Genomic DNA, 22,591 nt, shown 5'->3' on the forward strand with positions numbered 1-22,591 from the left:
CACCCTCGAGGGTCTCAAGGCGCTAAAGGGGGAGGGGGGGGGTGCTGCTACTGCTCGAAGAGCCAGGTCTTGAGGAGCCTCCTTAAGGCGAGCAGGTCCTGGGTCTGCCGTAGGTGGGTTGGGAGGGTGTTCCAGGTCCTGGCCACGAGGAAGGAGAAGGATCTGCCTCCGAAGGTTCTTCGTTGGATTCGGGGGACAGCGGCGAGGGCGAGGCTTGCAGAACGGAGCTGGCGGGCGGGGGTGTAGAAGTTGAGTCTGCCGTTCAGGTACGCTGGTCCAGAGTTGTGGAGCGTTTTGTGTGCGTGGGTGAGGAGTTTGATGATGATCCTCTTTTTGATAGGGAGCCAGTGCAGGTCTCTCAGGTGAGGGGTGATGTGGCTGCGGTGGGGGAGGTTGAGGATCAGGCGGGCTGAGGCGTTCTGGATGCGTTGTAGTCGTTGTAGGTGTTTGGTGGGGATTCCGGCATAGAGTGCGTTGCCGTAGTCCAGCCGGCTGCTGACGAGGGCTTGGGTCACCGTTCTTCTGGTTTCGATCGGGATCCACTCGTAGATCCTGCGGAGCATGCGGAGGGTGTTGAAGCAGGAGGAGGAGACGGCGTTGACCTGCTTGGACATGGAGAGGGAGGAGTCAAGGATGATTCACAAGTTGCGTGCGTGGTCCGTGGGTGTCGGAGATGCTCCCAGTGCAGTCGGCCACCAGGAGTCATCCCAGGCAGATGGAGATGGGCCGAGGATGAGGACTTCTGTCTTGTCCGAGTTCAGCTTCAGGCGGCTGTTCCGCATCCACTCGGCGACGGCCTTCATACCCTCGTGGAGGTTGGTTTTGGTGGTGTGCGGGTCCTTGGTGAGGGAGAGGATGAGCTGGGTGTCGTCGGCATAGGAGATGATGTTCAGGTCGTGTTGGCGGGCCACTTGTGCGAGGGGGGCCATGTAGATGTTGAACAGCGTCGGGTTGAGGGATGAGCCCAGGGGAACGCCGCAGATGAGGTCGGTTGCTTCTGCTCTGTAGGGTCGGAGGCGGACTCTCTGGGTTCTGCCAGTGAGGAAGGAGGATGTCCAGTCCAGGGCTTTCTCCCGGATTCCGGCTTCTTGGAGGCGCGATCTTAGCGTGCGGTGGCAGACCGTGTCGAAGGCGGCAGACAGGTCCAGGAGGATGAGGGCAGATGTTTCCCCGTTGTCTAGTTGGCGTCGGATGTCGTCTGTGGCGGCAATGAGGGCTGTTTTGGTGCTGTGGTTATGTTATGTTATGTTATGTTAATTTATTTCTTCTATAGCGCACGGCTACTCCAAGGAGCATCCCGGCGCTTTGCTGAAGAAAGATAACAGATAGAAACAACACATAGCGACTGCCAAAGAAAGATAGAGAGAAAGACACAGGTTATCCGAAAGTACTTAGTTAGAAAAGAGCCACGTTTTAAGCTCCTTCCTAAAAGCAAGAAGACTCGGGGCCTGTTTGAGAGAGAGTGGTAGTTCATTCCACTCCTTCGGGACTAGGTAGCGGAAAGATCTGCCACCCATCCTAGCACGCTTAATGGCCGGGACTGTCATTTTAAATAACAGAGATGATCTCAGGGCCCTGCCTGGTACATATCGGGACAGACGTTTCCTCATGTACTTGGGGCAAGGGCCGTGTAAAGCCTTAAAGGCAAAAGTCAGGCACTTAAAACGAATTCTTTTAGTGATCGGCAGCCAATGTAAGTCTCTCAAAAGGGCCGAAGCACCGGCTCTTCTAGGGAGCCCGTAAATAGCACGGGCTGCCGAATTCTGGACCACTTGCAAACGGGTCAACAGATATTTTGGAAGGCCCAAAAAAAGGGCGTTTGCGTAGTCAAGACGCGATCCAACCAAGGCCTGAACAATAGTCTTCCTATGTTGGACAGACAAAAAAGGAAGGAACTTTCTCAGCATACGTAAAATGCCGAAGCATTTACCTGAGAGACACGAGATGTGTGGCCCAAAAGACAGCTCATTGTCCACAATTACTCCTAGGTTTTTTGCTTTAAGTGACACGCTGTTAGGAGGAAATAGATTTTGAGGCCACCAGGCTTTCCAGTCTGGTTCACAGGTGCAACCAAAAAAGAGCAGCTCCGACTTGTCGGGATTGCACTTAAGCCCATTGCACCTGAACCACTCGAAGACCGCCCCCAAGCAATCCTTGATCTGTACGCCATCAAAAGTACCGCCCCTGCCACAAGTGAACAGGAGCTGGGTATCATCGGCGTAAGATATGACCTGGGCACCAAAGGATTCCGCGACTGCCGCCAGAGGGGCCATAAAGATATTAAATAGCGTGGGGCTAAGAATGGTTCCGTCTGAATCCTGATTGCGATGGGTCTAGGATCTTGTTGTCATCAAGGTGGCGGGTCAGCTGTATGTTGGCGATCTTCTCGATGACCTTCACCGGGAAGGGGAGCAGGGAGATGGGCCGGAAGTTCTTGAGGTCTTTGGGGTCCGCCTTGGGCTTCTTGAGGAGGGCGTTGATTTCGGCGTGCTTCCAGCTCTCCGGGAATGTCGCTGAGTCGAAGGAGATGTTGATGACTTTCCGTAGTTGGGGTGCGATGGTAGCATCTGCTTTGTTGAACACGTGGTGTGGGCAGGGGTCTGCTGGTGATCCAGAGTGGATGGCGTTCATGATCTTGTGTGTTTCGGTGTTGCTTACGTGGGCCCATGAGGTCAGAAGGTTGGTGTTGTTCGGAGTGGGGTCTGTCGAGGTCGGGGTGGGCGGAACGTTGAAGCTGTCATGGATGTCGATGATCTTGCGGTGAAAGAAAGTGGCCAGTGAGTCGCATAGTTCTTGCGAGGGTGGGATGTCATTGGTGTTGGCGCTGGGGTTCGAGAGTTCCTTTACGATGCTGAAGAGTTCTTTGCAGTCGTGTGCGTTATTGTCCAGGCGGGATTTGAAGGAGGATCTTTTGGTTGTTCTGATGAGCTGGTGATGTCTGCGGGTGGCGTCCTTGAAGGCAGTGTGGTTGTCCGGCGTGCGCTCATGGAGCCAGATCTTTTCCAGCTTCCGACATGTGTGTTTGGAGGTCCGGAGTTCCTCAGTGAACCAGGCGGCCTTTTTGCTGGGAAGGTTGATGGGGGGTTCCTTTAGTGGGGCAAGAGTGTTGGCGCAGTCTTCGATCCATTGTCTGAGTTTCCGGGCGGCGGTGTCTGGGTTGGTGGGGTCGCCAGGAGGGTTCAGGGTGAGGATGGAGGTCAGCTGGTCCTTGGTGACTTTGTCCCAGCAGCAGTGGGCAGCTGTTGGGTGCGGTGGTGCGTGGTTGGCTTCTTGAAATTGAAGTGGATGCATCGGTGGTCGGTCCAGTGAAGTTCGGTGGTGTGGTTGAAGGTGACGTGGGTGCTTGTAGAGAAGATGGGGTCGAGCGTGTGGCCGGCGGCATGGGTGGGTACGGTGACGAGTTGTCGGAGTCCGAGGTTGGCGAGGTTGTCGATCAGGGTGGCGGAGTTGGAGTCGTTGTTGTTCTCGAGGTGGTAGTTCAGGTCCCCGAGGAGGATGTAGTCTGTGGAGGCGAGTGCGTGGGTGCTGGCGAGGTCAGTGATGGAGTCGCTGAACGGGGCTCGGGGTCCGGGGGGTCTGTAGACGAGTGTCCCTCTGAGGGTGGTGTTGGGGTCGGTGTGGATCCAGAAGTGGAGGTGTTCGGTGGAGTCGAGATGGTCGTCTGTGAGGGTGTGGACCTGAAGTGTGGATTTGTGGACGATGGATATTCCTCCTCCGAGTCCGTGGGTGCGGTCTCTGCGGTATAACTTGTATCCGTCTGGGATGGCTATGGCGATGTCGGGTGCCGAGGAGTCGTTCCACCAGGTCTTGGTCAGGAAGGCTACGTCCGGGGCTGTTGTGTCGAGTAGGTCCCAGAGCTCGACGGCGTGTTTACGTGCGGAGCGGATGTTGAGGAGTATGCAGCGGAGGTGGTTGGATCCGGTCCTTGGGGGCTTGGTGGTTCGGTCGCAAGAGAAGCTGCAGGTGCGGCAAGAGAAGGGTCCGTGGGTGCGTTTCAGGGCAGCCTGGAAGCAGTGGTGGTCGAGGCCGGTATTGAGGGCGTTGAGGGTGTTGGTGTCGTACCAGAGTCTGGTGTTGCGAGGGGCGCGGTGTCCAGGGGTCCTGGCACTGGGCACGGTCCAGGCGCGGACGGGCGCAGACGGGCTTGCCTTTGGCGCGCCTTCGGCACGCCAGTGGCGCCCGCTGCGCGCGTCCGCTGTGCTTCCGCGCTGCATCCTCCATAAAAGGCTAAGTGGGCGGGAGGAGCAGCTGGGAGGCGGGAGCGGGGCGGCCAATGGGTGGCTACCGGAGGAAAAGGGGGCGGGGCCGCAGGGAGGCAGCGGCGGGAAACAGAAGAAAAGTGGGCGGGCTGCAGGGGTGCAACGGCGGGAAGCGGGGAGCGAGGGAGGCAAGGAGCGAAGGGCACAGATAAGCAGGGGCGCTAAGGAGCGCAAGACAAGACCTGTAAAATCAGCACAATAGAGGGCAAAAGGAGCAAAACAGACGGACACTCACCGAGTGAAACAATAAAGTACACTCAATCAACACAGAGCAGGCAGCAGTACAGGGGGCACGCCAGAGGCAGACTCACCACGGCAGCGGCAGCGGGAGGGGGACACGTACACTCAGGAGGAGCTGAGCGGCGTGGGGAGTGACCCGATCTGCGAGCGCATGTATAGCTCAATGGCATGGGGTGATTCTCCCATGCAAATGAGGGAATCTGTTGCCTTTGTGCCCAAACCATATCACACGTGTATAAGCAGAGGCATACAAACTATTAGGAGGCACGCTGATTCCCCGCATCATGAAGATGCACAATCAGTGTGTGCCCCCTCGTAGGGTGACCCTTGAAAGAGGGAAGCAGTCACTCCCTACCTGCAGAGGGATCTCTGCCCCCATTTCAAACTCAGGCTGGGTTGTGAACGCCCTATAAAAAGCAGACCGCTGGCTTCAAAGAGCTGCTCCGCCTTTCACTAGTAAGACGCTCCCAGTGCCGTTGTGGGTTTGCACTTGCTCTGTGAACAATGCTGTCACTGTAATAAGCACACTGCCCTGGTCTGCACCAGGTGCATCCAGTTAACCAGTTAAAGTTGTGCCACGGAGTAGTATGCGTACAACTGGGAAGAACTAGGAGGGAGGCTCCTGAGATTTCAAACCAACACACAATATTTTCAAGTAGTTTGTTTCACTCTAACAGTGAGAGGACACTAATGCCATTTTAAAATTTGGATTCACTAGCAACCACACAGCTTGACAATCTTTCCTTTCCCCCAATGCATAGTGCATTTCACTAGTGGTAGTGCCTTCTCAGGACGCCTCAAGAGACAGTTGTCCAGGCACCCTGAATACAAACCCTTCAGAAACTTTTAGGGGTCTATTAGGATGACGGTCAGAAAATCACTCAGACCGCCATGGTAGCGGGAAAAGACCGCCCGCCAGAACCGCGGCATAACCGCCAGTCCAATTAGTATGCTCCGCAGTCGAAATCCGACCGCGGCAGTACGATCGCAGCCTTTAACATTGCGGCGGTTGCTGCTGCCAGCAGCACAGCCGCGATGTCAAAAGGAGCATGTCCTGCATTTCCCTGCAATGCGTGGCAGCCACTGCACAATGCTTGACACCTGGTACAGGGACATGCCAGTGCACCCACACCCCCCAACACATTGGGGCCCCGCAATGAGCCCCCAGAGACATTCTCCGCATGCCTTTCCATGGTGGTTCCACCGCAGCAGAAAGGCTGGCTACCGCCGGCATCATAATCATGCCGGGAGAGCCTGGCCCTGCACCGGACCCGTTTTAGCGGTCCAGCTTCGCCCGCCAGGCTAGTGTGCGTAAGGCTACCGGCGGAAAAGTGGTGGGCGGAATTTCTCACCGCCACGGTCATCACCCCCATGCTAATGTGCCCGGCGGCGTCCATCCGTCCGCCATCCTAATAGACCCCTAAGTAAGGGTGAGATCAAACTCAACACACAGCTCTAACCCTCCAAATCCTACACACCAAGAGATGTGAGAGAAAAACGTTATACCTCTCTTTAAACGCCCCAACTACGCAGGAACTTTTCACATCAGGCAGTTACCCCATATTTGCAACACTGAAGGTGAAACTACATTGGGGTGTGGTACCATAAAAATGAGGGAAACACTTTGGGGGTATTCACAAAGGTATATTTACAGGTAAGTAAAAATCTACACATGTAAGTTTATTCTTACACTTTGCACTACTGTTGGCTATTCACCATTTCTAAGTGTAAAGTTACTACAAATTGTAGACTTACATGTCTCCACCCCCTGAATCTGGGAGTGGAATCAGAAACAACATGAAACACGGTCATAAAGTTACACTAGTGGTATTTTATGTTCCGCACACTTGGCAGAGACCTCGGCAATCAGGGCAGAGATCTCCATATGGTAAAATATAGGGACATGTGATAAACAATTATTAAAGTTTTTGGAAAATGTTAAAAATATTTCAAAGTTAATTATGAAAGTTTTTTTTTTAAAAAAAATATGTATTTCCAATGTAGAACAACATTTTAAAAAATGTGCTACACCATAAGTAAATAATTTGGAATTACATATTTAATTTAGGTATGTTAAATTAAATTTCTTTTAAAGATTTATTAAAATAAGCCCACCAAAAGTAAAATATTTATATTTACTTGTTCTGTATTAAAAGTTACTAAAAGTTATGAAAGGAATTAATTTACATGTATTTAATTGTTTTAAAAGAAAAAAGGTAAATTTATTTTTACATTAAAAAGGTTATTAATATATGTTAAAATAATATTTATTTTATATTTAAATTTAATTTTGTAACCTTTAAATGAATGTATCTAACTTTAAAACGTCAAAATAAATCAATTTAATTTCATGCTATTTCCTATAGGGTTTCAATTTAAGTTCCTTCCTCCTTTATTTTTTATGAGAGGGTATTAAAATGAATGTATGACAGTACAACTCATTCCGTTGCAACGTATGCCTTTACCACGAACGAGTTACAACGCAAACTCCTTTATGGCACATAACATTTGCCACACATTTTTTATAACGAATATGCTTTTACCATGCATGCCTTTACAATGAATTTCGTTGTAAAGGTTTGTATATTAAAAGCCGATGCGTGGTAAAGGTTTTCCCTGAGCCTTGCCCTCAAACTAGTTCCACGGTGCACCCCCCACCATCCAGCCCTTGTTAAAATACCCAACCACTGCCCTGAGCTCTAAATGTATACCCCAGCGTGCCCCCCCAGAGCCCAGATCTTTTTACATATACCAGACCCCTGCCCTGAGCCCTAAAACTAGACCCCAGCGCGAACCATGCTGGCCCACAGACCTTTTTAAAAATACAGACTCCTGCCCTATGTCTTAAAACTAGATCCCAGCATGACCCTTCCAGCCCTTTTTCAAAATACCCGACCCCTGAGCCCTAAAACCAGGACCTCTCCAAAGGAATTTTAAAAACTCCACCCCCAGCCTAAAAACACTAAATCCGTACCTCCCACCAGGCCCAATCCGTCTTACCTCGACAGGAGACGAGGCAGCTCTTCTGAGGTGAGGCGCGGCACAGGTCATCAAGAGGAAGTTGAAGGGTCTCTCCGTTTCCTCTAACGAAGTCAATAGCCTTGACCACGCCGGTGCCTTGACCACCATTACCAGCATATGCCCTTACAACAAGGGCAACCTACGTGCCTTTACCATTCATACCTTTTTACAACGTTCATTCATTGTAAAGGCATGTGTGGTAGAGGCATGTGCGTTGTAAAGAAATGTGTGGTAATGGCTATGCGTGATGACAGTGCATGCGTTGCAACGTATTCGTGGTAAGGGTACTGTGTGGTTACAGCTGTGTTCTTATGGCTGTTTCCCATTAAAACACTGGTGGTTGGCCACGTGTGGTGCTGGACCTGCTCCAGGTATGGGCTGGAGTACATTTACTGCTGTTTTGGTTCCTTTCTATCTGTAGTAACTATAGAAGTGCAGTTTATGAATAGCAATGGGCTTACTCTTTTGTGGATGGGGGCCTGTTTGTCTCGATACCCCTCTCTAGCCCTCCCCTACCCCCTCCCTTTTCTCCCTAAACCTCTCCCATTTAGTAGTAACTATTCTCCATCTTCCAGCCACTCCCTCAAACCTCCCACATTTACTACTAAAACATAGGAGTACATGTACAGAGGTCTCAGCAGTCGGGTGGAGATCTCCACACGGAAAAGATAGGGGAGGCAGAGACATAGTCCCCCATGCGTAGATTTGTGAATAGCATTTTGTAGTACGTAAGCAGTACTATTGTAGTACTACTAAACACACAACAAAATGCAGTTTGTGAATAGGCCCCTTTGCCTGTGCTCCCACAGCTCTTTGCCTCAGTACGCGGCACTTCAGCTGGGGTACACTTACCTGCGCTCCCCAAGGCCAATGAGGCGCAGCTATAGGCAAGGAGGCAGCATCAGGTGTGGAGCAGACTCCCTCCTTTGGCGCACCTGATCCTAAGATGGCAGCCACAACACCAAAGCGGGCAAGCCTCAGTCGCAGAGGCCCAGGAGGCACCAGATAAGAGGGAGGTCACAAGAGAGAGGCCTCTGGGACCGCAGAGGATTGGAGGGAAAACCAGATGAGATGAGTGTAGAGAGCTGTGCGCAATGCCTGACCCTAAGATGGCTGCCAAAGGGGGCATCTGACATGAGGATCTATCTCTCTCTCCCACGCCGGGGAAGCACATAGGTGCAAAACGAAGGGAGTGCTACAAGGCCCAGACACCGGGCACAGAAGCCCAAGTAAGCAAGAATTTATGATGCAGTGCCTGATATGTCTAGGAGTGGGTTATTGCAAAGCTGATCCCACCATCTCAGCGATTCTCATGAGTGCTGAGCCTAACCTTAAGATGGCGACCATGTTTTAGAACTTGGCGTATCTTATGAGTGACTTAATCGTCTGTAACCGGTCTCATTACTGTCCCTATCTACTGCTGTTGTTACACCTGTCGATAATTTAGGAGCGAACCAAGCAAACACAAGGAGATGATGGACGGAGCACTGAAACTTTTCAGACACTCACCCCCAGTCACAGATCTGGGTTGAATCCATCATCATTCTTTAGCTCACTTCGCCACCTCAGTTCAGACCGAGCTATACGCAAATAATTTTAGGAGCACCACACTGGAATGCTGACTTCATCTCCTCGGCGATCTTTATGAGAGCAATACCTGTCCCTAAAATGGCGCCCATGTAACTCCAGTAACACTGGGACTAGTGCAGCAGATGGAACTATGCCGATGCTCCCTGGGCAGAATCCTTATTATGTTTGACTGACCGCGGTGCCCGAGCTATCATGGCCGATGCCCGGTGGAGCTGTTTAGGCAGCTATGGAGGAGATTGGCGTTGGTCTCACTCACTTGGCCATCACCTACCCAGCGGGACATTGGACATTGTTTTTCCTCGTCTCTCCGCTGTGCTTTCTTTTCCCTCCCCGTCTCCTCCCTCCGCGATCCTACACCCTTGTCTCAATACCTCCCACACCCACCCGCATGCTCCAAATGACTCCTATCTGTTTTTATTTTATGTTATGGTAACTGATTTAACTCTGTACAACCGTTCTTAGGTAAAGCGCTCTGATACCTCCGGGTCTAGCGAGGGCTATATAAAACTCGTCAAATAAATAAATAAAAATGCGCAGAGGCAAAGAGGCCTTAAAAGGTGCAGTGGCTGTGCTCTATAACAGGTGGCAGAAAATGAGTGCACCCCCAAGGGAAGCCATCTGGAGGCAGTAATTGAGGTCTTCTGAACCCCCAGACATCCCCCAGCAGGTGGCGCCGTCATCATTGCACCTGCCTGCAGGTAACAATACTACATCAGCGAAAACCCATCCTAGAACTGTGAACTGTGGGTTTTGAAGCCACTGCTTTTTGTGCAACAAATCCCACCAAACATTGGAGTGTCACTTGGTGACCACTGAATATGGTCATCCCTGCGCGTGCTCTGCCTTTGCCCGGATGAAAGTCCAGCATGAAACTCCACAGATGCCTCTTTTTACTATTGTAATATGCTGACAACTAAGGCAGCCTCGTGGGTCTTCTGAGGTGTGTGTATTACACTTCTACCAATGTAAACACTGCTTTTAACACATTTTTCTGTATCCTGACAAAATGTACAAGGTCAGCAGCCCTCCCAAGCTCTATGCACTGTGGTTTGCTTCCATTTACAGTGGTTCCTCTGCAAATGAGGCGATTAGAAAAAGAAACATCAGAGGTGTGCGGGTTGCTGTTCTTTGTGAATGGGCAGTGTTGGTGAAGTGGAATTCTGTTAGCTTGGGTGGCTGAAGTGTTTTGTATATGACACTCATTTAGGTGCCTACATCAATTATAGACATTTGAAGTAATCATTCACCAGCTGAATAAAAGCCTAATCTCTCCAACATATAGGGAGACTGGAACTTCATGCTTACCAGCTGAAACAATGTCTAGATGTTGCACATTTGAAACTGATACAAATCTTATGATTTCCAGCTGAACTTGAGCATAAGTTAGTCAACATTTTCAGAGCCTTAAAAGGAGAATGTATTTGATGGCTGGATATAAAATCCCCCAGCACCATGAGGGTGAAGAAAAGGTTGTTCACCTAACCATGACCCAACAGATTAACAAAACTGCCAAAAGTGCGGATTTCCATCTTCATATGCTAAAGAAACTGAAACCAACCCTACAACCAGTCCACCTAAAGGTGGCGCCCATGCTTTGGAATTATTGAGATTTGACTTTGGCAATGTGGTCCTCGCTGGTGCTTCTAAAAACTGCCCTTCCTCCTCTATAGGCGGTCTTAAATGCAGCATCCAGGCTACTCTCACCAACCTCGAAATCCGACTCCATCTCTCCAGTGCTCGATGCTTGCACTGGCTCTCCACTGAGGCCAGAATCAAAGTAAAGCTGGGAGGCTTGGCTTCCAAATCAAGCCGTGCAAAAGCCCTCTCCTCTTTCTCTAACCTTTATAAAGGCATCAGGTTTGAGGACTCTGAGAAGTACAGAAAACCTTCTCCTGGAAACACCTTGGGGCAGATTTACGTTCCCTGGCGCATCCCTGCAAATCAGCAGGGATGCGCCAGGGAAGATTCGTCACGCAAGTTTGCCCTTGCGCCACCGCAGATGCGCCGCATTTACAATGCGGTGCATTGTGGCGCAAGGACAAGCAGATGCGTGACGCATCTGCCGGCGTAAGGTTGGCGCAGTGCTGAAGTTGTGTCGCAAGCGCGACGCAACTCCAGTACTGTTCCAACCTGCCCTATCCCTAACATGGTGCGTCACGGCTTACGCCTGCTTGAAGCAGGCGTAAGGATTTGACGCACCAGCGTTGGAAAAGTGACTGTGTCGTCACTTTTCCGAGGCTTTTTCCGAGGTAACGCCCACCCTGCATACATTAAAACTTATGCGGGTTTAATGTGACGCAGGGCTTTACAACGTGACGCATCTCCCTAGATGCGTCACGTTGTAAATCTGTCGCAGCATGGCGCTAGCTTTGCGCCGCCGCTGTGTCACAAAAGTGACGCAACGGCGGCGCAAAAGTGGAGCACGGGGCTTGCAAATCTGCCCCCTTGATTCCAAACCTTCCATGCTCTACAGCATTCCTTGTCAAGAGCGGCTTCCACCCTCTGGAATTCCCAACATACAGATATTAGAGCTGTACAATACATCTCTTGCTTCAAGGTCTGCAAAAGACTCACCTGTTCAACTATACTTGATCCAGTAACCCTTGCTTTGAAGGACTAACCAGATCTTTACTGCTCTGTCACAACTGTGAGATATGAAATGTGTTCAACCCTACTCCTCCCCATCCCTTATGGTCCACCCTCTCTCCCACCTTGAACCTCACCATTTTAGGTCAGCCTGCCAATTAGGTCACCCTGCCTCCTCCCATTCCCCCACCAAACCACTTTCTCCTCCCCCAACCCCCTGCAAGGAGTCCCTAAATTCTTGCCTTCTACTTACTCTTTGGCCCACTACCTCCGATGTAAACCCCTTTCTCGTCGTCAGCATCATTTATCAGTTCTATGTAAAATCTTGTGCCGCTGTTATTGTTAACTTGGAATGAGGATCTATGCCTTGAGCGATCATTCACTATAGACATCTGCTAAATAAATAATAAATAAATAAGTTCATCAAATGGTTTGCTATATGTTTATTTCAAAGTCTTGAAAGATCTGTAGAGAAAGCTCATCAGCTGTAGAGGTGGATTATTATTGCAGCGTTGTGGCTCGAGACATAAATAGCTCCCTCTAAGGCAAACGCGTTTAGCAGCATTCCACCGAAATAAAAATAAAAAGCACTGAAAATAATTCCAAATCAATTATTGACTCTGACTCTTAATTCTAATCGTACCTCTCCTCTCTCTCCTTTACCCCAGTCCTACACCCCTACAACACACACCCAAGGTCCAGAACCTAACTTTAATTGTAAATTTAAAACCTGACCCTAAGCCCTACACCTTAATCCTATCCCTACACCTGCTTAATCATGTCCCTTTTTTTATGCTTTGCCACATGTGGGTTCAGGTTTAATGCATAACTGTTGCTTTAAACTAGGTGCTTTGAAAGTTTATATTAAACCTGATCACCTTCCTGCCCTAAATTAAAATGTAACGTCTCACTATGGGTAAAAGACAAGCAATTGAATTGTACAACCCCAGGTGGATGGCCACTGTGGTGGGGATTGCTCTTCCCTGGGAACACTGGGTCCCCGGCGGGACAGCACATAAGGGCGAGCACCAGGCCTGGGCGTGTGCCCTTAGCTCTACAGGGATTGTTTTCTCAGTAAGTTTCCACTCAGAAGGAGGCTGAATCAGAAAAGCATTTATGAGCGCGTGAAACAGTTCTACTGGAGTGCTCGTCGACGCCGCCACTATCCTTTTTCAATTCAAACGACAAACTCACATGACCGCCGCTCAAATTAATTTCATATCTCCCTATACTAATTCACCACTAATCCTTTTTGGGTTCCGGAGTAGCGTGCTACTAGCGGAAAAAGCGATTTGACGCCTCATCAGGGGTAGTAATTACAATTACAATTTCTGTTTGTATGACCTGCATATGAATATATTCCCTGAACATCCCGATTTTAGATGTCTTGGAGCCAAATGTCACATAAGAGTACGTAAAATAGTACTACAGGATCCTACTATACATACTTCAAAAGGCCTTTGTGAAGAGACCCCTATGTTTCCATGATTAGAGTCTCAGCCTTTCCAGAGCAGATATCTGCTTCAGGCTACAGCAGGGCATGAGCTGGTGGGTCTCAATCAGCGGCTGCCGAAACAGGTAAGTGCGGTAGGGCGTGGCGCAAACCGACGGGGGGTGAAGTCGACGGATGACGGAATAGGTATAATTAAATAAACCAATAATACCTATTCTGTCGTCTGTCGACTTTCTCCCCCCTCCCCTCCCCTCTTCGCATCCTGCCCCGCCGTGCTTGTTGATGTGGCAAGCAGTGCAGAACAAAGGTCCGCTTGTTAATGGGACCTCCTATTAAACTTTGAAATCTGGAGATGCCCACTGATCTCACCTAAATAAGGTGACTAGCTGAGATGCCCACACTAGATTCAGTCCCAGAGATGTTACACAGAATACTTCCAGAGTCACACATTACATCTTCAACTTCAGTATGTTCTGGCCCTAATGGTGACCACCTCACTCCAGGTCAGTGCATAGACCAGCTCCAGCACTTTTCACCAACAAATCATTTTCAGGTGTGTTAATCTGACTAGCTCAATGGAAGCAAGACTACAACACCCAGAATGCATTATGTGATCACTACTTGAAAGTTCAGGGCTGAAAATAGTGTCCCTAGTGAACAGAAAGGAGGTGGTTACCCTAGTTTCGGTGACTAGTCAAGGTTTTGATATTATAAAATGCTACATTCCACCAGAACTGGAAAGTGCCCTCAAAACCAAACTTGTTTTGTCAATAAAACATGAAATGAAGCAGGCTCTGAGGCCTAAGGGTCTCAATGCTAGGAAGTAGCAGTGAGCAATCAGCCGAAGAGACGCAGGGGCATATCATCAACGAGGCGATAAACAATTATCGCCGCTTTTGCGTCCGTTTTTGGGCGAAAAGCGGAGATAATTTTATCGCCTAATCAGCAAGGTCACGCTATCGCGTGAAACCTTGCATTAGCGCTTGAAATCTTAACGCCCAGCTTTGCATCTCTAATGAGATGCAAAGGGGGCGTTCCTGACCTAACATGACAGGAGAAATGTCGCTAAGCGACATTTCTCCTATCATCAAGCCCCACGCTATGATGCATAGCGGCAAGAAAAGTAGCGATAACCCCTGTTACGCTACTTTCCTTACGCCTGCTTCAGGACTGACTTAGCCATGATATCCTATGGAAGGAGGATATCATGGCTAAGTATGCCTTGCCCTATCAGCCAGCTATCGCCAAACCCTGTGCGATAATCGATGGATTTCCAGTGATAATCTCACGTTTGGCAGTTAGCGCTAATTTAATTTAAGAAATAAGCTGCTTCGCCACTTTGGTCTAACTTGGGAATATAACAGGCTGACTCATGCGGTCCTTTTGAGGTTGGTAAATTGAGTACTGAATGTTGGTTAATAGTAACATGATATTCACAGCACTTAAGAACAGCATATGTGTGGCATGGAGTGCCATAAAAACCAAATGGGTGCAGTTATTATATTTAACATTTTAACACGCTTCATCACAACCTCAGTCCACTAGGTTGTACTGGGTTGTATGTGATTTATTAGAAAACAATTTCATTGTATACCATTACTGAGTGATAAGCCATTGCACCCAAGCTTTTTAATGAAACTTTTCAAGATGATTGGATTGGCATTTCCCATTTCATAGAAACCAACTCATAGAATGCCTGTTTTGTGCATGATTATTTTTCAAGGTGTAACGGACACTAATAATGGAAAAAAAGTTCTCTCTGTTTATTTTTCTGCATGGTTTACATACACATGTATTAATGTAGCATCTTTTAAAGTTTGTAAAATTACTTTTTTCCCTAACTGGAATGTGAGATGGGGCACATTACTGTTTTCCATTGTTAACATAAACTTGGTTGCAGATTTCCTGTACTGTCTAGTTTCTAGTCAAATAAAATATTATTGTTTAGTTATTCACGTTTTTTAAAAATGTCTAATTTAATTTCATTTTTGATTTTATTGTGCTTTTTTAAACTTATCTTTCCTTTAAAATGGTTCCTTTCATTTTCAAAATATTTTTATTTCCTTAAAATGCTTGTTCCTTTAAATTGGTTTTCCATGATTTGGTTTCCTCCAATGTGGTTTCTCAGTTTGGGTTCTTCATTAATCTACATGCTTCATTACATAAGCCTCAGTAGATTTTTTTTAATTCCAGAATTCCAAATTAATAAAAATGTGAAAACCATTAAAAGTCAATTGAGCTTCACACACCCAGGGTCATGCAATCTGTTGAGGAAGACAGGTTTTGAACACACATCACCTGGTTCCTATGTGCTTAAAAATAAGCCACAAGTGCACAGCTAGTCCTTTCTGGGCTGAGGAACATTTGAACTTCTTAAAGGACCTAAGAAAGGAGGAACTTACAATATGGTGGAGTGAGGCATTGACTGGCTTCACCAATTACAGCATTCTGTGAATTCCCATACACTGCTCATCTCAAATACTGCTCTAGTGTTGCAGATTATGGGGTAGGGTTATGAGTAGAGGGGGAACAATGGACTCACGCTTATGGACATATGCTTCCACTATGAAACAGATGGTCCGAGACTGCAGAACTCATTACACACGGTACTCATAATAATGACAGGATAGGACCAGAATGAAAACCTATGAAGATTTTAACAAAGACCTAATTTGGTTTGAGTCACATAAGTCTTCTGAATGTACATTGCTTGAAAAACATCAGCAAGGAAAGGAAATTGACCTACCTGCGCGAGTAACACTGACGGTGTCTAAAACTCACTCCTCCGCCACATGTCCGACTGCACTCGCCCCATTCTCCCCAGCTGCCCCAGAAGTCATTGCTCTGCCTCTTTGACTTCCGAGCCTGTAAGAAATAATTCACATATTAAAGTAGCCATGGCAGACATGGGTAAATATATCACAAACAGGATACTAAATGGTGGTAGAGTCTGAGCTGGATGGGCAGTGGTTGGCACAAACCACCCACTCACAGTTTCAGGTCAATAGAAAGACCCAAATCATAAATACTGTGATCAAACTGATACAACGCTTTTACTGGATTCTCAAATTTATATTTTTGTCTGGGTATATAAGGATTAAGTGGTGGAAACCTAGCTACAAATCAAAGGAGTGCTGTATAGTGAGGAAGAGGAGGATGTAGAAATGGAGGAGGGCGATGGAAGGGGCGTAGGCAGGACAAGGCGAGTTAATAGGTTTGGTCCTTCATGCAGAAGGCGTGTTCATTTATACGCTTATTTTTTTGTTTTTTGGTATATGTAGCGCAAACTTCATCCAGAAGGGTTTCAAAGCGCTGTACAAAAGGTGGGGGTGAAAACCCATGCAGAAATAAACATGGGACCTGATTTACAAAGGTAAACTTACAATTTTGTGTAAGTTTACTCTTTTTTGGTATTCCCAAACTATTATTTAATAGTAAGTTTACGACTACGGAGACTCTGCAGTCGGGCGAATAACTCCGCACATAAAAAGATAGGACGGCCTCATGAAAGCGTAAGTTTACCTCTGCGAATCAGGCCACAAGTCTTGGCTGGAGAACATAACAAAGCATATATATTATTTAGAGATTTACAGAGGGTTTTAGTACAGAAGTGTGTAGGTGGGAAACGGTACATTGAATTGTTTACAATGTTTGAGTTTTACACAGGATCACTGTACAAAGGCAGATACATTTAGTCTGTAAAGGCACTTTAACAAGTGAGCTGTGCTAGAAAATTATCATTTAACAGTTTGAAGCATGTCTAAGGTGAGCAGGGATAACAATACAAGTGGTAAACAGGGTCAGCAACATGCAAGGAGGGATGAGATAAATAGGTGCGCAGAGGGATAAAACCTGGATTACCAATAGTTAAGGTACAAGTGGAAAATCACAAGAGTAAACGCGTAAACAATTAAGGCAGCAATTTGCAGAAGGCGCCCTTGATCATGAAAGTAAGGCTTATGAGGAACAAACAACTGGATTGCCAACAATGAAAGAACAAGTGCAAACTCCACAGGAACAAACATGCAATAACAGCATCGTGGGATTCTACATAAGGCTCCTTTGGTCATACAAGTGAGTGTTTATGGGTAGAAGAGAACCCAGTAATTGAAATAGGGCTAACCAAATGGGAGTGCTGGATATCACAGAAGCAGGAATTCATCGTGAGGATAATTGATGGATAAAATGAATAAAGCAGGGGTGATCTAATTAAAGCACAAAGGGTTCAGCTACAAGGTGATTTAGACAGGCATGGGTAAGTGTTTTTCAAGTAGCAGGTTGCTCAGGAGGGATTTAAAGTTTTGAAAGATTGGGGCATTTTAAATGCAGAGAGGGAGGGCATTTCATACTCTTGGGTAATTGTCAAAAAAGGATCAGCGTAGTGTGGACTTTCCCTGAAGTAAGAATTGGAGAGAGATCTTTTGTCTTTGCTGTGGAGAAAGCAAGAGCCACCAGAAAAGTAATGTTTTCTGGGCAAGGTATTTTGGAGTCTGGTGATCAAGGCTTTGAAGGTAAGACCGGCAGGTCTCATGGAGCAGCGGGCCTTGACTGGGAGCTATGTGAGAAAGACAGGAGCAGGCGGATGTGTGCCCATTGCGTTTGTGTTGGCGAGGAACACCTAGGAACCTGTCAGAGTCATGGAGCGCTGCTGTGTGGGGGGCTCGTCTGTTTCATGGTAGCCAGTGAGGAGTGTAGACCCATAGTCTAGGCAAGAATCCGCCAGGGCCTCCACCACCAGCTGCAGATCCTGGAGAGATAGAAGATGCTGGAGATTATTACATGTGTGCATTTGCAACCCGGCAGATTTGGCCACGGCTTGGGTGTGACTGTTAAGATTGAGGCTGAAGTAGAGAAGAAATCCCAGACATTTAGCAGAAGTCATCAGTTGTGGGATGATGTCTGCCAAGTGAAGTATTCCAGACAGAGAAGGTCAGCAGCAGGTCCGGGAAGGGGTAAGAAGGAGAAGTTCAGTCCCCCTGGTGCTACTGCGGGTGATTGGCATCAGTGGAGAAACTGGACGAAACCTCAGTCTTAATGACACACAGTCGGACACAATCGACTGGGGGAAGGGGTTTGGATTTTGTGAATTTATGGATTATGGGTGTCTGTGGGCTTCTTCAACCCTCACCCACCCTCTGTTTTCCATGTGATTTCCCGTCCCTCCCTCCTACCCTCTGTTGTCCATGTGGTCTACCCAGCCACCTTCCTGACTACCCTTCATTATCCGTGAGCTCTACCCAGCCACCCTCCTGCCCACCCTTCAGTGTCTGTGTGCTCTACCCAGCCACCCTCCTGCCCACCCTTCATTGTGCGTGTGCTCTACCCAGCCACCCTCCTGCCCACCCTTCAGTGTCTGTGTGCTCTACCCAGCCACCCTCCTGCCCACCCTTCATTGTGCGTGTGCTCTACCCAGCCACCCTCCTGACTACCCTTCATTGTCTGTGTGCTTTACCCAGCCACCCTCCTGCCTACCCTTCATTATCCGTGAGCTCTACCCAGCCACCCTCCTCCCCACCCTTCATTGTCTGTGTGCTCTACCCAGCCACCCTCCTGCCCACCCTTCATTGTCCGTGTGCTCTACCCAGCCACCCTCCTGCCCACCCTTCATTGTCCGTGTGCTCTACCCAGCCACCCTCCTGCCCACCCTTCATTGTCTGTGTGCTTTACCCAGCCACCCTCCTGCCTACCCTTCATTATCCGTGAGCTCTGCCCAGCCACCCTCCTCCCCACCCTTCATTGTCTGTGTGCTCTACCCAGCCACCCTCCTGCCCACCCTTCATTGTCCGTGTGCTCTACCCAGCCACCCTCCTGCCCACCCTTCATTGTCTGTGTGCTCTACCCAGCCACCCTCCTGCCCACCCTTCATTGTCTGTGTGCTCTACCCAGCCACCCTCCTGCCTACCCTACATTGTCTGTGTGCTTTACCCAGCCACCCTCCTGCCTACCCTTCATTGTCTGTGTGCTCTACCCAGCCACCCTACTGCCTACCCTTCATTGTCTGTATGCTCTACCCAGCCATCCTCCTGCCTACCCTTCACTGTCTGTGTGCTCTAACCAGCCACCCTCCTCCCTACCCTTCATTGTCCGTGAGCTCTACCCAGCCACCCTCCTGCCTACCCTTCATTGTCCGTGTGCTCTACCCAGCCACCCTCCTGCCCACCCTTCATTGTCTGTGTGCTCTACCCAGCCACCCTCCTCCCTACCCTTCATTGTCTGTGTGCTCTACCCAGCCACCCTCCTGCCTACCCTTCATTGTCTGTGTGCTCTACCCAGCCACCCTCCTGCATACCCTTCATTGTCCGTGTGCTTTACCCAGCCACCCTCCTCCCTACCCTTCATTGTCTGTGAGCTCTACCCAGCCACCCTCCTGCCTACCCTTTATTGTCTGTGTGCTCTACCCAGCCACCCTCCTCCCTACCCTTCATTGTCTGTGTGCTCTACCCAGCCACCCTCCTCCCTACCCTTCATTGTCTGTGTGCTCTACCCAGCCACCCTCCTGCCTACCCTTCATTGTCCGTGTGCTTTACCCAGGCCTTGCTGCCCACTGTCCGTTGTCTATGTGCTACCCTGCACTCTCTTAGCCTGTCTTCTCCCCCACCCACATTCTTCTCTCCCACCCTCCCTCCCCCATGTTGCCTCATCCCCCAACACTCTACTACCCTGTTTGTTCCTGTTTATTCCGAAAAATTGGGGAGTGAGTTGGGAGATGAGGCGACGCGGACTAGGTAGGGCAGGGCTAGAGAAGGATGCAGGAGGGGGCTAGGGCAAGCAAGAGGGTAGGAAGAGTGCACGCTAAAAATAATAATAAAAAAAATCACTATGACATGCCCAGCACTAGTGAGCTTTTCCTTTTATAAAAAACAGTGCATTAGCGCTGGCAGTGTCATAGATCTTTATCAAATTATTTTTAGCCCTGCGGCACAGCTTCGGCGCTGCTCTAAAGCATAGCTACTTATTATTGTCAAAGCCAATAGCTCTCGTACGCGAGGTAGAATCGAAGCGAGGCTGTGATGTGGTGAGTGGTTAGACGATAGGGTGTTGGAATTTGGATACAGGTCAGATGGTAGGGTTTGGGGTGAGAAGGGCTGAGTATGTTGTGATCCTCAAAGGTAGAAAGTGATGAAAAGGGACAAGGCGTGGAGGGGTAGGGTGTACTTGCCGAATGAGTGTCTATGAGCAGGCCAGGAGAGATGGCATTACAGTGCGAGGGGAGTAGTGAGAAGAAAAGGTTGGGATAATGACATTGGACCACTCATACCGTCTAGTTGGAGACACACTCTCTGCAGCCCCTAAGGGCAGGCATGGGGCTGAAGGGGAAGTGGGAGGGGCAGTTTCTCATGGTGATACTGAGGTGGGATGGGCAGTGAGCTTGGGGAACAGAATAAACAAGCATTGGCATAGCAAATAGGTCTCGCTTTTGGGACCTTCTAAGTATTTAGTTATGCAGCACAATATCCTTGGTGCAACCACATCAACTGCTGTGTGGCTAAACACTTATAAGGTCCCAAAGGCGAGACCTATTGGCTATGCCAATACTTGGTGTGGTTGTGTGTGTGGTTGTGTGTGTGTGGTTGTGTGTGTGTGGTTGTGTGTGTGTGGTTGTGTGTGTGGGTGTGTGTGTGTGTGGTTGTGTGTGTGGTTGTGTGTGTGGGGGTGTGTGTGTGTGGGTGTGGTTGTGTGTGTGGGTGCAGTTGTGGGTGTAGTTGTGGGTGCGGTTGTGGGTGTGTGTGTGGATGTGTGGTTGTGTGTGGTTGTGTGTGTGTGGTTGTGTGTGTGGTTGTGGTTGTGTGTGTGTGTGTGTGTGTGGTTATGTGTGTGTGTGGTTGTGTGTGTGGTTGTGTGTGGTTGTATGTGTGGTTGTGTGTGTGGTTGTGTGTGTGGTTGTGTGTGTGGTTGTGTGGTTGTGTGGGTGGTTGTGTGTATGGTTGTGTGTGTGGTTGTGTGTGTGGCTGTGTGTGTGGTTGTGTGTGTGTGTGTTTGTGTGGATGTGTCGTTGTGTGTCGTTGTGTGTCGTTGTGTGTGTGTGTGTGTGTGTGTGGTTGTGTGTGTGGTTGTGGGTGTGGTTGTGTGGTTGTGTGTGTGGTTGTGTGTGTGGTTGTGGTTGTGTGTGTGGTTGTGTGTGTGGTTGTGTGTGGGGTTGTGTGTGGGGTTGTGTGTGTGGTTGTGTGTGTGTGGTTGTGTGTTGTGGTTGTGTGTGTGTTGTGGGTGTGGTTGTGTGTGTGTGTGTGGTTGTGTGTGTGGTTGTGTGTGTGGTTGTGTGTGTGGTTGTGGTTGTGTGTGTGGTTGTGCCTGTGGTTGTGTGTGTGGTTGTGGTTGTGTGTGTGGTTGTGTGTGTGGTTGTGGTTGTGTGTGTGACAGTAATACTAAAAGCATCTCAAAATAAAGGAACACAAACATCGAGTTTGTGGAAAGAGAGAGCACGTTGTAAGTCAAACGGGCGCAGCAAAGCATTAACAGAACAACAAAACAAACAAGATCACTTTGCAAAGACTGAGTGCTGATAATGGATACACACAGCCCATCATCTTAAGAGTTCGATTGCAGCCAATGTGCACTCAAACCTGCCCCCTCCTTGTGAGTTGCACCCCATATTTCATGAGTTGTAACTGCTGCACCCACCATAGCGCTTTGAGATCTAAAGCGCTACATAGGTCTAATCGATTAATCAGTCGCCAACATGCTGTGCTTTTAAAGAGAATGTGCCAAAAGTTTCCAGCTTCCTCATCATGTCCTCATGAAAGCACCAGCGAAAGGACTCCCTGAATGGTGCAACGGACATGAAGCAGCCTCCGCGATCAGATATAAACACTGTGAATGTTGTCCAGTTTCACAGTAACATTTCCTTAATGTTCCTTAAGTCAAGTCACAAAACAGTAATACTAAAAGCATTTCAAAATAAAGGAACACAAACATTGAGTTTGTGGAAAGAGAAAGCACATTGTAAGTCAAACGGGCACAGCAAAGCATTAACACAACAACATGTTCTTTGATGTTTGATGTTCTTTGAACGAGAACATCAAAGGGGCGCCGCGAAAGTGATCGCGGGCGAAAGTGAAAGTGATCTCGGGCGGTTAATGAGCATGACGAGGTTTGCAATATGGTGCCTCTGCTCCTAAGCGCGCGCGCGCCCACGCACATGCACTGTAGCTCTAGGCTGGCCATGGTAGCATTTTTTGAGCCCTCACTAAAAGTCTTGCCAGAACAGCGCATGCGCTGGGTCAGGCGAGACCTAAAAATGTTCACAAAAGGAGAAGACAGTGAAGGTGAAGGCGTAGAGGCAGAGGAGGGTAGGGGTAGTAATCAGCGACCCCTCTGGCTGGTTAGCGTCAGGTGGGTGACCGAGCTGGAGGATTGGTTTAAGGGAGCAAAAGGGAAGAGGGAAGGAAGGTTGGTGAGAGTATCAGATGGCGTAAGGGAGGAGGGAGATGGCGTGGCAGGAAAC

General features: G+C 48.7%; 1 protein-coding gene across 3 annotated transcripts in view; it reads right to left on the bottom strand.

Annotated features, from left to right (window-relative positions):
• PAPLN (papilin, proteoglycan like sulfated glycoprotein) overlaps positions 1-22,591 on the bottom strand; it is a 487,850-nt gene that overhangs the window by 247,152 nt on the left and 218,107 nt on the right. For all 3 annotated transcript variants that reach the window (XM_085627249.1, XM_085627251.1, XM_085627250.1), the window contains exon 3: positions 15,896-16,014. In XM_085627249.1, the coding sequence (XP_085483375.1) occupies positions 15,896-16,014 (119 nt within the window). The remainder of the gene's footprint in view (positions 1-15,895; positions 16,015-22,591) is intronic.

Source organism: Triturus cristatus, chromosome 9 (genome assembly GCF_964204655.1).
Source record: "Triturus cristatus chromosome 9, aTriCri1.1, whole genome shotgun sequence".
In the NCBI taxonomy this organism is placed as follows: Eukaryota; Metazoa; Chordata; class Amphibia; order Caudata; family Salamandridae; genus Triturus; species Triturus cristatus.